The sequence below is a fragment of the Danio rerio genome, chromosome 2 (assembly GCF_049306965.1).
Source record: "Danio rerio strain Tuebingen ecotype United States chromosome 2, GRCz12tu, whole genome shotgun sequence".
Classification (NCBI taxonomy): Eukaryota; Metazoa; Chordata; class Actinopteri; order Cypriniformes; family Danionidae; genus Danio; species Danio rerio.
The window spans coordinates 8,125,021-8,140,886 of record NC_133177.1 but is presented as its reverse complement, the minus strand read 5'-3'; the positions used below and the strand labels follow the sequence as shown (position 1 = coordinate 8,140,886).

The window sequence follows — 15,866 nt, the reverse complement described above, 5'->3', positions numbered from 1 at the left end:
GGGCAATGAAATGTTGTTGATAAACAGGTCGGTTTAATTAACTCTCACACAAGTTTGGTGTATATATTTTAAAATAAGCCGCTTTTGAAAACGAATAGTAAATTCAAGCCTTACATGTTCTTCTGTTATGATTTAACACCCTAAGATAATTAAAAACAAATGTAAGCGCATCACGCCGCTTCCACACGCCTTCACTAGCATGCAAATTAGTTAAATAACATTTTTAAATTTATATATTTCCCAGTTATTTCGTCTTTTACAGATACTTTTACATTAAATTAAGGCCACATGGGCCTATTACCTCATTTTCGCCTGGAAAGTCTCCGCCCTACTGCTAGTCTGAGGCCGTCGGCTTCCTCTGAAGCGCCTGGCTGTCCATAAGCTGCTAAATGTTTCTTTTATTCCTTTCTATTTCATACGGGCAACAGGGAAAATAGATATTACTCGAAGCCAGAAGTTTAATAGAGAAGTGGAAAAGCCGAGGAATACCCTTCTGTCGGATCTACGTCGGCGCACTGCCACATTTGTTCAGCCCTTTAGCTCCTGAAGCTAACAGCGGTTGAGGAGAGTGGAAGCCTCGGCACGAGTAAGACGAGCCTCACATTCGCCCTTCAACACATCCAATAAACATTTTACTCGCAAATTAGGCCTCATAATCTCCACTTGCGTTTTTAATAGCTTAAAGGCACTTATAACTCATTAAAAGTGTTGGTTTTGCAGAGTGAATCTGCAGCGCGTGTGAGTTAGCATGACCCTGCAACACCGGGCAGTTGCAGTTTCAGGTCTGCAGTTGAAGGACCATGTTTCTTTCTTTTAGAATGTTTTGTATAATTCGTTTTAAATAAGCACTATTTGTTTTAATTAGTTAAATTTAAGTCAGATTCGTCTAAATATTATCCTTAAACATAAAAAGCTGGTGCCTTTTGGAATTTAAATAACAGAAATGACAACTAATTCGTTGTTGAATGATGGAGAAACGCACAATAGTAAACAAGTAACTACGCAAGTGACGTGAGTCACATCTAAACACGTTAGTTAAAAATTACACGCTGAATTATAGATTAAAGATCTAATAAAATTTAATATATATTGCGTCTGTTCCTGGTTTGAGTTAGTCACGTCTGGAATGGGGTTGGTAATGGGGCGCTAAAATGACCCAAAATAGTGTCCCAGAACTGCGGTCTTGAAACTGTAGGCGTCAGTGTTGCAGGATTGTAGTATTGTGGCCGCGCGGTGGGGGGATGGGCGCTCTGGTTCCTCGCACTGTGCACGCTAGATGGACGTTGACAACAACTAGCATTCATTTAACATGCTAGTTAACCTTGTTGCTGTCTAACCAGTCACATGTGGAAACTAGAATCGCCAGTTTACACACTTGTTTGGGTAGTCTGTTATTTTCAGTTACGTTTATTGACAATGCGTATTAGCCGTAAGCTAGTAGAATGACATGTATTGGCGCTTCCGGCAGTGTTAGCATGATGTTTCTTACGCTCGTTTATTTTTGGTAGTGGAATAATGAGTGTAAAATGAGTATGTTTTGAGTACATTGGTTATTTTGCTAGTAATAACTTCTCTGTGAGTAATAACATTATCTTTTTACTGGAAAGGGATAATTTTGAAATGAACTATAGTTCACTAAAGTCTATAGTCAGTTTAAGAATAGAGTTTATGCATGTAAGTTAATTAGAGCAAATGAATCACTGCAGTTTAGCTTTTTAAAGGGATAGTTCACCCAAAAAATGAAAAAGGAGACGTCAAAACAAAAGGAGAGCTGTCTGGAAGAATAATGGAAACCTGTAACCATTGACAGCCATAGTAGGAAAAACAAATACTGTAGAAATCAATGCAGCGTTCTTCACGATATCTATTTTGTCTTCAAGAGAACAAAAAATAAATAAAAAATCTCAAAATGGTTATGAACAAGTCAAGGAACAAATTTTAAGTTGAACTACCGCATTTAACCCTTAATACAGCACTCATTGAGATACTCAGTGGAAAAAGAGATACTCTGCAGTGTTGCTGGGGGTTAATGCAATACTTAACAGTAAATAAATAAAAGCTATAGTGTAATTAATGTAAATAAAGTTAACATGTATGGTTCCTTGCCCAATAAGGACTTAAAGGGATGTTTTATATTGTTTAAAATCCATAACAAGAGGAAGGTAGGGCTATATATATAAATATATATATATTGCTTAAAGATCAAGATCACGATTTTCTCACGATTCTGTAAATGTAAAATAAAGGTTAATATGGTTAGCCTATTATTATTATTAATTTTCAAACATATGGTATAACAAACAACAATAATATAAGGCCTATGTGTAGGTCTACTGTTGCTTATAATGCTAAATTTTGTTTAGTCATTATAGTGGACTTGAACAGATTTCAATTTGTCTTGTTTGTTAAATCACAGTAAGATTATTATCAGAATATAACTATTGATAATTCTAAAGTTGATTTATTATGTTTAAGACGTGCTTGTCGTCTGCCTTTTACAACATTATTAGACCATTTATTTTCACTGGTAAAATTAGAATTTTGTCATTATCAAATTCGTTCTTGCATTATATTCAACATTATATATAGGCTAGGGTTGTTATACTGACAGTAAACATTTATTTTCATGCACAACACTTTGTGTTCGCTATGAAAGAAAAAACATATCAAATGCTTGTCTTAATAATAACTAATCATAAAATATGATCATTTACATGATGTGCGCACAGGTTTCACTTTCACTTCCGAGTGCGGCTCATGGCTGCTGTCACTGTGAGAAAAAACACATACATGCGAATCTAACCTCCCGCACGGCCCTCAAACGATCGCTCTGTGCAACAAACTGAACGTTATTCACAACTTCATTACCTGTTATTCACAGCCTATGCAGTAAGGGTGTCACGATCCTCCAAATCCTCGATTCGATTACATTTTCGATTCTAAAGGCACGATTCGGTTTGATTTTCGATCATGAATAATTAATTAATGACCAATTAATTATTTGTAGCCTACCGTTTAAACTACCTGACCTGCATGGTCTTTGTTTTACCCATAAACAAATCATACAGTAAATGAATAAAGGCAAGATACACACACAATTACCACCTGTCAATCACTTTTTCTGCGGGACTCGTGAATAGGCAGTGATCTGTGTCGTTATAATGGCGTCGGTAAAAAAGACGCTCAACCAACAGGAACCAGCCAACAGTATCTGAGGTGTTCGCTAAAATGACTAAGTACAAGTGAGTGAAAGATTGAAGCAGTCCTCTGACTGCCTGGACCTGCTGTCTTGAGCGCATGGCTGTGTGCGCATCTGTATCTGTGTGGTCACGTTATGGGCATTTTCAGAGGTAAAGAAGAAGGAGGGCTGCTCAGAAATGCTACACGCCACTGTGGATGTCAAATCGTTGTCGTTCTAAAATGCCATTTAAAAACAAATACAGTGTAAACAAGGCCTGAGTGTGTTCTTTTCGCGAGCGGATTTGCAACGGGGGAGGGCGGAGGATTGCGATGGCGGTGTTGTTTATCGGACGAACCGTACGTAATACGTACATAGCAGAGCTTAAAAAAACTGTGTTTTTTTTGTCGACAACACGAACGTTGTCAACATAACTCACTGGAAATCCAAAATGCTTACACACCGGCGACTTGATTGAAAAAGGAGAGGGTTTTTAGTTCTGTCGACGGGTCTCCTGCTTCTGCAGTTTAACAAGCACTTCAACAAGTCTGTTTTTTTCCCGCTTGGCAAGCCAAGCTGATGTGACATGGGGGGCGTGGCAGCATCGACGATTCTATTTTTTGATTTGATAAATTTAAAATCAAAATTGTGACACCCCTACTATGCAGGTTGTGTTCACTAAAGTAGGTGTTATTGGCGTGCACGCTGGCGTTCTCAGAAGTAAACAAACACCTTGCCGTCAGCTCGCGTGTGATTTCGCGGCCACAAATACATCATACATAAAGACAAAAATTGAATTTTTGGGTGAATTATACCTTATAAATACAGTATGTGACGCTTTTAAAACCATTTGAAGGTGTCAATGTTGCTGTGAAGACTTGTGCGTCCTCCTTTACCCTTCTCTCCTGACCTTAAAAATATAATTGGCTGAATTGTAGAAAAGCTGAATTAAGATCGTGTATAGGGTCGAATCGAGATCGTGATCTTTTTTTCCTTCTGAGGACTTGAAACCCACAATCAATTTGTACATGAACAAAACATGGCAAAGAGAAGGGGACAACTGCATGAATAATAAAATACATGAAATTAACCCGAAAATAAATGAAAGACATTTAGCAAATCATAATTTTGAGACCAGGCATTATCAGACGGTCTATACTAAATGTTGAATTTTACATTTTAGGCTGACATATTTATATTTACTGAATAACAAAGCACCACCTAAATGTAATTACTGCCAAGCTGCTCTTATCATAACACATATTTTGTTGAAATGTGGAAGTTTTAATATTATTAGACAAAATTTTTAGAAGGAGAGTATTTTGGACATTTTTTAGAAGGTACCGCCAGGAAGAATTGAACATCAAAAATTGAACTGAAAAATCATATTTAAAGGGCCATGAAACCCCCTTGTTTCAGCAGGGTGTTGTCACACCTCTACTTTGGAAAAAGTCAGAAAAGTGGGCGTGTCCAGCTCTGTTTAGGGGGGAGTGTCGGAGGAACTAAAGTGGGATGGTGTGGGAGTGTCTATTTGTGCACGCGCGAGTTTCAGAGTCAAAATACACACCCACACAGACAGGAGAAAGATATGGTGTTTAACCTACATGGACATCTGTAGTCGAATTATTTGCCAAATTATTAAATGTTGGACTTTAACTGCAGTTTGGCTCTTTCATTCAGGGAATTCATTCATGCCTCTCGCGACAAACGAGATATTTGATTCGAGGAACTGATCTAAGCGTGTATTTTTCATGCAATGTTTGATACCGCACGGCGAATGAGAGAAAAAAAAACCTCCGCATTTCCCGGAAACTTAGATGCATACGGCAGGTAGTGTCAGAAAGCCGCGTGTGTTATTCCGGTCACAAAATGCGGTGCTAACATTTCTGCACTCAGTGCAATAGTTAACTTAATTCGATACGAACAAACTGAATAAACAAAGAGCACTGGTCGCTCACTTACCAAATCTGTAGAGACAGGACAATCACCAGCAACTAGAGCCGCGTCTATATGGAGAGAATACTACAAGCGAATCCACATTTCAGCGTTTGCAGATGAGAACAGCTCTCAGGTAAACAATAATCCCCCTTAGACACGTAAGTTATTGTTGTCGAGCGTCGCGTACACTGTTAATCCACACGTGATCCAGATAAGCTCTCACAGAGAGAAAATGAAAACGAAACTTATGGCAGCAAACTATAAAAGCAACACTTCACGCTTGTTTTGCCAACACAACGTGGCGTCTTTGTGGTGTAAGCACGGTGACACAAATGAATATTAATGAAGTTGCACAGTAGAGCGCGCTGATTGGTTTGAACCTAGCCTTACTCATGCATTAATGTATCACACTGTAAGACGTAATAAGACTCACTCTGGCACAGACGCCCAGTCTGCACGCTGGAATACAACACTATTATGTCATGACCGTGACGCAGCTACAAAAATTCGTTTCAAACAGGAAGTACGAATTTGCTTGAAATAACGCAAAAACAACCAATTTACACTTTTTAGTGAAATATAGGTGTCCTAATAGTGTTTTTAGCAGTGTGGGACACATATACGACTGTCAACAGCTCAAAAAATGTGTTTTGGTGTTTCGTGACCCTTTAACTTTGAATATATTTTTGTGTGAATTTTATCTATTTCTATTTTATATATTTATCCAAGTAACTTTTTTATTGTAACCTGAATTTGTTTTTATCATGTAATATTTCATGTATATCCATTTTGCCATGAAATAGCCATAAGTTGCTGATGTGGCAATAAATAAATAAATAATAAATAAATTACGATTCGATTTTGATTAATCGCACAGCCCTAATTCTGATGATAAATCTACACTCAGTGTTCTCAGTGTGCTTTTGGATGATGTCAAGAAACATTTACTTCTGTGTTTGATTCAGCTGTTTACTCTGCTTAATTGTAAATATAACTAATACAATATTTCTTTCATTATTTACAGGATGGTTTGACTGTGGTCCATGAATAACAAAAATATGAGCATCTAATCAACGCTTGGTATCATGGTAAGTCAATTTCACGCTGCATTAAAGTTTTTTAAACATCTTGTAAAACTAAAAAAAAAATGTTAGTGTTTTTTTTAGTATGTTGGTCTTAAAGATATCCATATGATAGCATGTACCAAAACAGTGACAAAATTTGCATTTAGAAGATGTACATCTGAAATAAACATCCAGACCTTACAGGTTGTCACTTCCGCCTAAATGGCTCAGTGGTTTATTTGACGTCATCTCATACTTGGGTTTCTCATCAAATCTTTTGACCAATCAAATGCTCTCTAGTATGCCATTTCATAACACTGTTCATTTGCTTTGCATTTAATGCACTTGAGCTCAGCAGGGCTCAAAATTGCAACCATTTATGCACCCAAAATTTTATCTATGCGACCTCAAAATATATTTGGGAGCATTTGTGCACGTGCATGAAATTGTTGACATTCACGCAGAATGCATCTTTGCACTTGAAACTCAGCGCTCAGGAATGGTTTAAAACAGTTGTCATGTCAACTTGCTGCAGTAAACAAAGCCAAGTCCGTAATGCTTGCCCCGCCTTCGCGCTCTTCTTATTGGCCCACTGCTCTAGAACTGAACGCGAATGGATTGATTTAAATCAGCTGTCAATCACTCAGTCAGTGCCTTCTGGCTTGGGATGACAGAGAGAGCAACTACCGCGAAAATGTGAAGCGCTGAAGATGAGAATGAAGATAACACTGACAGATTTTGCTTTAGAAACCATGGCATCTAAAGTTACAAATAATGACACTTCTTAGTTGTGATCATGTGCTGAATGTTAATCCACCAACTACACTTTTGGAAGAGTGGATGAAAGACTTCCATTGGCTTCAAGTCCACTATGAAAAGTCTGTGGGATGGAGTTTTCATGTAACCGTTTGCCACATTTAGCACGAGAGCTTCTATTTAATCCTTCATATATTCGCCAGATGCTGTCCGCAGTGCAAGTGGCAGCTATATGTACAATTTAACACCACGTACACTATCGCAAAAGGGCTTGCACAAAGTAAACTAAAAATGATGCCCATTTAAAGACCGGTATTGCTATTAACATGACCTATGCATATAATAAGGTACACTATATCAAAAGCAATCAGTGCAATATCAGACAGCACCCGTGAGAACAGCACAGTTGTATCATTAACAGATTCATTCATGTCAAGCAGTGCGTGCAGGGCCGGTGAGCGGTATGTATCTTTTGGTCACTCAGTTATGTTATTAAAATGTATTTTCTTGTGATAACATAGTTTCATATTTTCCTCACACATGCATTTATATTTTTTTGCTTGTTAGTTTGATTAGTGTTTATTTCAAATGCAATAAATATGTTTGTATAAAACTTGTACTAGCGGTGCTTATAATTGGTGGGTGCGACTTAATTTTGGCTAATGCGGCTTCATTTTTAAAGTTAGAAGCGCCAGTGCTATCAATCAAAAAGGTTCATTTTGAGCCCTGCTTAACCACTCGCACTGTGATAAAAATGAAACTTTATTAGTTGTTTTGTAAAAAGGGAGAATTGTACTATTGAGATTGTCAAACATTGTATAAGGAATGCACGCTTCAGTGCACTTCACAGGACCTTTACTGTCCCAACTTTTAATTGTCCCAGTTTTCAAAATGTAAATAAAAAAAGTCTTAATTTTGATATCCTGAATAAGTTGTGGTCTTAAATTGTATGACAGAAAGTATGTCTGGCCTTTATGCTGTGGTTTTGCTGAGTTAAATGCTGGTTTTATTATTTAAAATCATATATCTTACATTTACATGTGGTTTGAAATTTGATTACAAATGAATCTTTAAATGCTTTAGTTTGTATATACTCCATTATATAAATGGATTATAATTGGCATGAGTGTTATATACAATAATCTAAAGCCATTTAGGTTTATAAACAGCTTAAGAGTCTCTTCATTATTTTAATAAGCTCTGTTTTTTTATTTGATTATAAATAGAGCAACCGTTGCACTTTAAAGACTGTTGACAGGTCGTAAACAACTGGAAGTGTTCTTGTGTGATTGGTTGCTGTTTTACATGAAAGTTTATTGGATCGAAGGAGGCTTAAAGAACAAATAAGTGGCTGTGCAAGTACATCTGGACTATTTCCTCTTGTTGTTCGGCACATGCAATCCTTCCCATTACGATATTAGTCCCTACTGTGTAGCTTCCTAACAATTCTTTCCAGTGGTGAGCAAATGGGTGGAAAATTTCCCCAGGGCTCAGAGGGGCTTCCGTGAGAAAGTTTAGCTGTAGAGGGTCAGGTTCAGTTTTCTCTTTAGTTGAGATTGCTTTATGTTAGACCAGGTTTGGTTGATGTACATACAGAATCAACATTTACACTTCTAACAAAAATGGTTCAAAATGTCTCAGAATGACAGAAATGAAAGAGTGGTTCAATGAAATTGATGTGATTGACATTGCATTAGACGAGTGTATGCTGGGGAGATTAAATTATAAGGAAGAAGTGCATAGACATTGGGATAATTTCTGTCGACTTTTAAAAGAAGGGTAAATGTGAAAAGCTCCTTTCACACAGTGATACCGGTAAATATCCAGAAAATGTCCGGAACGGCTTTACCGGTAAATTCAAAAAAGCATTGTTCACACATGAATTTTTCCGGAAAAGACTATTTACACATCCATTCCAAAATACTGGTAAATTCTGACATCATTAACCAAAAATTACCTCAAACTCTGTGTATGGATCAGTATTGTGAACAAATTCGATAAAAACATATAGAGAAACACTTTTGCATTTTGAGATTTACATTATATGTGTGTGTGCTGGCGCTCACTCCTTCACGGGCACAAGCGATGCATCAAGCAACTGAAGGAAGTAGAGCTTGAAGGTAAACAAACAACGGCTTATCATAACCATCTAATCGATAATTATTTACACAGTTGCCATTTAAGAAGGAACATATAAACGTCATTTGACTAACATCCAGCAGCTAAATGTGTCTGGAAAAATTCAAAGGCTTTTATTTTCATAAACTGCGCGGACGTGAATGCGTCTGTGTTCTGATTGGCTAAAAAGACGTCTCACGTAAACACTTTCTAGACGTGCACGTGCTCTTTCCGGCAATTTTCTTTCTGCGTTCCCACAGCACAGCATTCCAGCAAATTACCGCTAATGTTACAACTTCTCTTTCCAAAAAATAGCCGGAACGAATTTACCGGTATTTTCAAAAAGGGCCTGTTTACGCATACAGACCTTTCCGGAAAATGGCTGGTAATTTTCTGGAAAGGTCTGTATGTGTGAAAGGGGCTTATGACTCAGAAGGGTACGACAACCTTAATTTCCATGTGCGTTTACTATATGTTGTTTTTCTTAGTTGAATTTTCTTGGTATTGACATGTGGCTGAATGTGTATCATGTATAAAATGTAGCTAATGGAAAGTGGTGAGGATGTGTAGTTTGACATCTGTTCTTTTTCTGTTGAACAGTAAATTTAAAAAAAAGATGGTTTGAAAATGTTCCAGTCAGCTGTATTCATTATTACTATAACATTATTATTAGACAAATAAATGTTTGTGTTTAAATAATACAAAATTGGAGTATAGCTTTTAGGGCTGCTCGATTTTGGTAAAAATCATAATCACAATTATTTTGGTCATAATTGTAATCAAGATTATTCCAAACGATTATTAGTTGAAGTCAAAATTATTAGCACTCCTGAGAATTTTTTAAAAATAAATATTTCCCAAATTATGTTTAACAGAGTAACGAATTTTAACAGTATTTGCTCTAATGAAAGGGTTATTTGTTTTGTTTTGGCTAGAGTAAAAGCAGATTTAAATATTTTGAAACCTCTTTTAAGGTCAATATTATTAGCCCCTTTAGGCAATATATATTTTTGATTGTCTGCAGAAGAAACTACTGTTATACAATGACTTGCCTAATTACCCTAATTAAGCCTTTAAATCACACTTTGAATTTAAATGTTTGTATGTAAAAATATCTACTAAAATATAATGTACTATCATCATAGCAAAGATAAAATTAATCGGTTATTAGAAATGAGTTATTAAAACTATTATATTTAAAAATGTGTTGAAAAAATAAAACTTCTTTCCAGTAAACCGAAATTGGGGAGAAAAAGGGTTGCTAATATTCAGTAGGGCTATTAATTCTGACTTCAACTGCATATATACAGTTATTTTCCACCCTGCAAAGGAAAGAGAAATAAATACAATAAAATAAAAATATGAAACAAACTGCTTTAAGCATCTTCACTGTAAGAAAAACACTTTAGCTACAAAAGTCCTTCAGTCAAGAGGGAGAGGGGTTGTATTAATCATGATAAAACAGGCGGCAGCTATTGTGCTCTGTCACTTTAATGGTTTCGCTTTCACGCATCTTTTGATTCTCAACTCGTTTGTTTATTACACAAATGAGGGTTAATATGAATAATCACTAAACACTGCGTTTTTATACCTATTTGAACATTAAAGCGCTAAAGTTAATGACTTTAGACGTGTGTGCTCTCTGCTCGTCGGAATGTGAGAATGAGACCAAGTGCTGACCGTCTTCTGACTGTCTGTGCGCCGCACACACACTCACATAAGCATGCGGTCTTTCGCGCTTTTAAGAGCAACAAGTGAGGATAACTGGAAAGGGGGCGGTAAATAATGGAATAATCGTTTATCTCGATTAATGGTTTTTCATAATCGCTAGAAGCCGTAATCGAAATCGGATTTTCGATTAATTGCACAGTCCTAATAGCTTTGTGCTTTACCTTATTAAAAAGGCTAGAAAATGAATCCTAATTTCGAATGATAAAATTGAAGATGATGGACAAAGGGCAAATTCTTTATGAAATGCATTTTAGTACTGACACCAAATGACTGGAATCTCCAAGGGACAATTGGGTTTTGTATGTGCTAGTTGTTTGGTTTAGGCTTACAACTGGCCTTTACTGACTCTCTGCTTTTGCTGTTTACTAAACATATTCTCTGTAGCAAGTAATATTAATATATGCAAAAGAGTAACAGACATGTCTGTTTTCTAGGCTCCAGTCTCACCCTGACCTCTTGGTTTACCCAGGATCCAAAATGAGCATCAGCAGTGATGAGGTCAATTTCCTGGTGTACAGATACCTGCAGGAGTCAGGTATGTGTGTGTGTCTCATCATCTTAAAAAACATGCTGTTCTTTCGGAGAAATGATTAACAGCGGAATTAAATATCATTTGTTAATTATACGACCCGCATAAACCAGTGAAATCCAATTTTACACTTACGATCACACTGGTGTGATCGGAATGTTCAGAACGAACCTCTTCTGCTAACTGCTAAGCTCAAACCACAGTTTATCAGTGTTTTCAAACAAACTACTGGTATTTTAAGTTTCAGACATTCAAATACACAACTACTAGCAAAATAGTACACGTATCATTAGTAAAGTCACTCTAATTTTTAGGCAACATTAATGATTTTTAAATATAACTGGGCGATGTGTTTTATTCACATAAGCCACAGCCACTTATGTATTTTGGGAGATAATTGAGAATTACCATGTAAATCCAGCAGCTCCAATCTCTCCTACAATGTTGCAGCAGCCATAATATATGAAATATGAACATTAAGTCACTTAAACGACAAAATACACGTTCTTTTATTCATACGTATAAGTCAATATGTCTGAGATTTCTCAATGTTATCAAGATGTTTGCCAATATTTATAGAAAAACATGATATATGAAATGAATGGCCATATTAAAAAATACTCGTACATCACGGCCACCAGAAGTATTTAAAACTTGCGTATGAAAGTGTTAAATAGGCCTATGTAAAAATAGTTTTTGCTAGGCAATATGAGAGAAAGTAAAAAGTTATGTTTTTAAACATTTGACCAATCCAAGATAATTTGTATTTTTTATTTTTTGGGAAGGACATAAAACAGTGTTTCCTAACCACGTTCCTGGAGGACCACCAGCTCTGTACATTTTCCATTGCTGCGTTTAATTCACAAATTTATACTACATCCTAAAAGTATGTACTATTTTTTTTTTTTTGGAAAAGTATATACTTTTGAGTGTGTAACAGCAGATTATGCAAGCTTTGGCACATACTACTTCCTCGTTAACAGATTGTTATTTTGCTTAGTTATGTCCCGTCAATCATCCACATTTCTTCATATTTAATTTTCTACCTTATCGGAGAAGCAGCAGTAGGATAATCTGCCATTCGTAAGTCTTTCATGCAGAGAGATCTCCTCTGGTCTTTGGGTAATTATGGGTTCAGATTTTGATGTTCAATCATATCTTGATATGAGTTTACATTGCTGTTGCAGATGAAATATAACATGGAAAGTGCAGTTTAAATATGTTGAAATTGGCTAGATATTAATTAACAGTCATTCAAACAAGCATTTCTACTTGACGGTTGGCCTCCCATGTCTGCCCTGTTTGTACTTTACACTTTTTACCAGAGTTTGTAGTTCTAACCAAATTCATGTCCAACGCGCAATATATTGTGGGCAATATTACCAGTTGAAGTCTGGATGCTTCTACACTTCGAATTTTTACCGGAAATAGTAAACCATCCAGGAACCTTTGGCGTACTCTTTTCAACATACTATGATTTAAGACATTAGCTGCGTCCCATATCGCATACTTATGCACTATTCTACGCCATTTTGTAGTATAAATAGTGTAAGTAGTGTGTTCACACTGAAAACTCTAAAAATAATAAGTGCACTTTAATTACCCGGATGATGCACTCATTCAGCCGCTAAAATGAAGTGTGGACTGATGGACACTTCACGCACTCAACGACCGCAGGTTTGCTTGCGTAGCGGAAGGGGCGGATCTATCGGACGCACATGTTGAATAACTTTATTATGGATGGTGAAAGCAAAATTCTCCTACGAGAGTGATTATAGCGCCTCCCGATGGTGAATGCGGCAATACTCACGGCAGGTATTACTTGATAATTCGGTCGTTTATTTCACTGATTTGGCAACCGTCAAACGTCATCAGGGAAACGGTTTGAATTTCCGCTTAGTAAAAAAACATTAGTGTGCCATTTGGGACGACACTACATACATATACTATCCTGTTGAGTGTGTAAGTACATAGTGTATAGTGTGCCATTTGGAACGCAGCAAGTGTGCCGCAAGCCTACGTTTGAGTGAGGGTCTCGGCCGTTAGATCGCCCCCTGGGGGCTGGCTGCAGTACAAGTCATAAAGCCCGCCTCCTCCGTGTTAATGAAGGAGACTTGAGCCCAAATAAAAAAAAATATTACACTTGCAATTAGGGATGTAACGGTATCAGAATTTCACGGTACGGTAATACCTCGGTATGAATGTCACGGTACGGTATTTATTGAATCATTTACAGGAAAAAACAAAACTTATGAAAATACTCCAAAAAAGTGCCAAAAGTGTCAATGACATACAAATTAGCCATCTATCTGTAAGCTTTGAAACAGGAACTTCAATTTTAATAACAAAAAATTATTAAACCATGTAAAAAAATAAAGTTTCAATTTAGTATTGTTGAAAACTCATCACATTCAACATTTAATCACACTCAGCCCATCTACCCAGATGAGAGCTCTGCTAGTCGGACTTCTCATCAAGCATCTCCCGCTGGATCTAATCTCACTATATTTATTAAACGGGATATTTCATTTATCTTGTTGTGTTTATCTAACGACATATTCCCTGACTTTGGGCATTGGAATCTATTACTTGTTCTCAGGTAACGTGTTTTGGCTGAGCGCAAAGATAAGTTAATGATTAATGTAACCGTAGCCTATTCTGTATATTGACTGATCGCTTGCCTTTATTTCCTATGATGTATAAACTTATTGTATGTTATACTTTTAAAATGGCCATTATCGATTCTTAAAACCGATACTCAGCAAAAGAGAGGGTGTGTTTCGTATTTTCACTGAAATTGAAAGGAGGCAGTGTTTTTATCGGCTCAGTTTTGTTATAAATATCCACACAGTGAAGATGACGCTCATATATGCAGCACGACGCCTCAACATGTCTGCTGTCTAAGTTGCTAATATTAAAATGAAAATAGGCAGTTCCTTAAATCATGTTTACATTTTATTGTTGAGAAAGTGAAACAACGAAGCCAGGGTGATGTGAATGAAGTTATAAAGTACACTGTTCCCTTTGAAGATTTACCCGTGTCCTCGGTATAATCTGCTTTTCCATATCAAACTGAAAAGAAGAGACTGCAGCCTTGATCAAAGTTGCGAAGTCTGAACTTACACGGAGATAATGCAGGACTGAACTGTGCGTGTTAGGCTACTTAATATTCAGGAAAAGCCCCAATCAGAGAGGCGAATGTCTGCAGCCCAGCTTCCGTTTTCAGATGTACATGACAGTTAAAGGTATCACACACCAGACGCGCACATTCGAATGATATTTAACATGAAACTGATCAGATGGCGCTCTGTGGCGCGGCTGAAAAATGAACTGCGTCCTGAGCCGTCGCCGGGCGCCGCCGACAGCCGCCGACTTGCGGCGCCGGTGTGTGTATCCTGATAGAAACCTATGTTTAGAATTCTAAAATACATGGCGCTGCGTGGCGCTGCGCGGCGCGCCGCCGAGCGCCGCTTCTGGTGTGCGACCTGCTTTAGAGTTTTCCAGCTCTTTTCATCCCCGCTTCTAGCAGCACACTCCATTTCCGCATTACTGGATCTGTAGCGACAACAGACCGCAAGGGATGATGGTCAAGCATGGGCTGATGGCAATTGTAGTTTTCGCTACATCCCGTTCACTTCATTCGCCTGAGCAAATTTTCTCAGAAGACCTATAGTTTTACCGAGTCATGCGACTTCGGTAATATCGAAAAAAAATAATATTGCGGTATGACGGTATTTACAATACCGTTACATCCCTACTTGCAATAAAATGTCCCGAAAGATGGTTCTGGTCGATTAAGGCACTGATTATTGTGCTAAAATAGGTGCAGATCTTCATTTTTGTAAACAGTTTGTTTTTAGCAGTAATTTAATGCTGGGCGTGTCATCGTGATTGACAGCTGTGATTGACAGTTTCTCAAAGCGCGGCGTCTGAGCTTCGGCAGGAGACTGAAGTAGACTGAAATGTTATTATTCGATTTCTGTGTTATTTTACCATGACAAAATGAGTTCAGCAGTAAACTATAGTTTCTGGCATACAGGATCCTGGTGGAACACTGTTTATTCGCTACGTTCAGGGCTTTTTTCGGGCTTTATTAGTTTGCTGATACACGCCTAGGCACCCAGATAGCAAAACACAGTTCCGGCTGGATTCTCGCCTGCCGGAGACTTATCTCTTAGAGCTCAGACTGACTACCTCTGCTGGACCTACTCCGGATGCCTGGACTCACTACCCAATTCCAGCCCGAGTCAATCGAGCCAGATGCGGCGGCCGAGCGAGCCGGCGCTGCCGCATGCGAGCCGGAATCAGCCCGCGACGCCGCAAGTAAGTTATGGGCTGCGGCCCGGAGCTGGCGCGATTGAATATATAAAACCCTCATATTTGTTAACGTTATTACATCCATTTGTGTTGATATGACAGCAAACGCATGCTGAGAAGTTCGGGGGGCGTGGTTGATTTTACATAAAGCGTTTGGTTGGAAGCTCGACTTTTTCGCGGCTCCTCCTCTGGCTCCATCAAACAATCCTTCTGCGCATGTCAAGGCTCCAATTTC

General features: G+C 37.7%; 1 protein-coding gene across 6 annotated transcripts in view; it reads left to right on the top strand.

Annotated features, from left to right (window-relative positions):
* The first annotated feature begins 320 nt into the window (after positions 1-320).
* The window catches only part of tbl1xr1b (TBL1X/Y related 1b), a 36,049-nt gene continuing 20,503 nt past the window's right edge, over positions 321-15,866 (top strand). For 3 of the 6 annotated variants that reach the window (XR_012385835.1, XR_012385836.1, XR_012385837.1), the window contains exons 1-3: positions 334-586; positions 6,141-6,204; positions 11,220-11,320. Coding sequence is in view for 3 of the 6 variants with exons in the window: in NM_001326540.1 (NP_001313469.1) it covers positions 11,263-11,320 (58 nt within the window). In the remaining 3 variants the exon portion in view is untranslated. Of the gene's footprint in view, positions 587-1,247; positions 1,384-6,140; positions 9,402-9,455; positions 11,321-15,866 lie in introns of those variants that run through there. The other 3 variants (NM_001326540.1, XM_073913576.1, XM_073913567.1) reach the window with 3 other exon arrangements.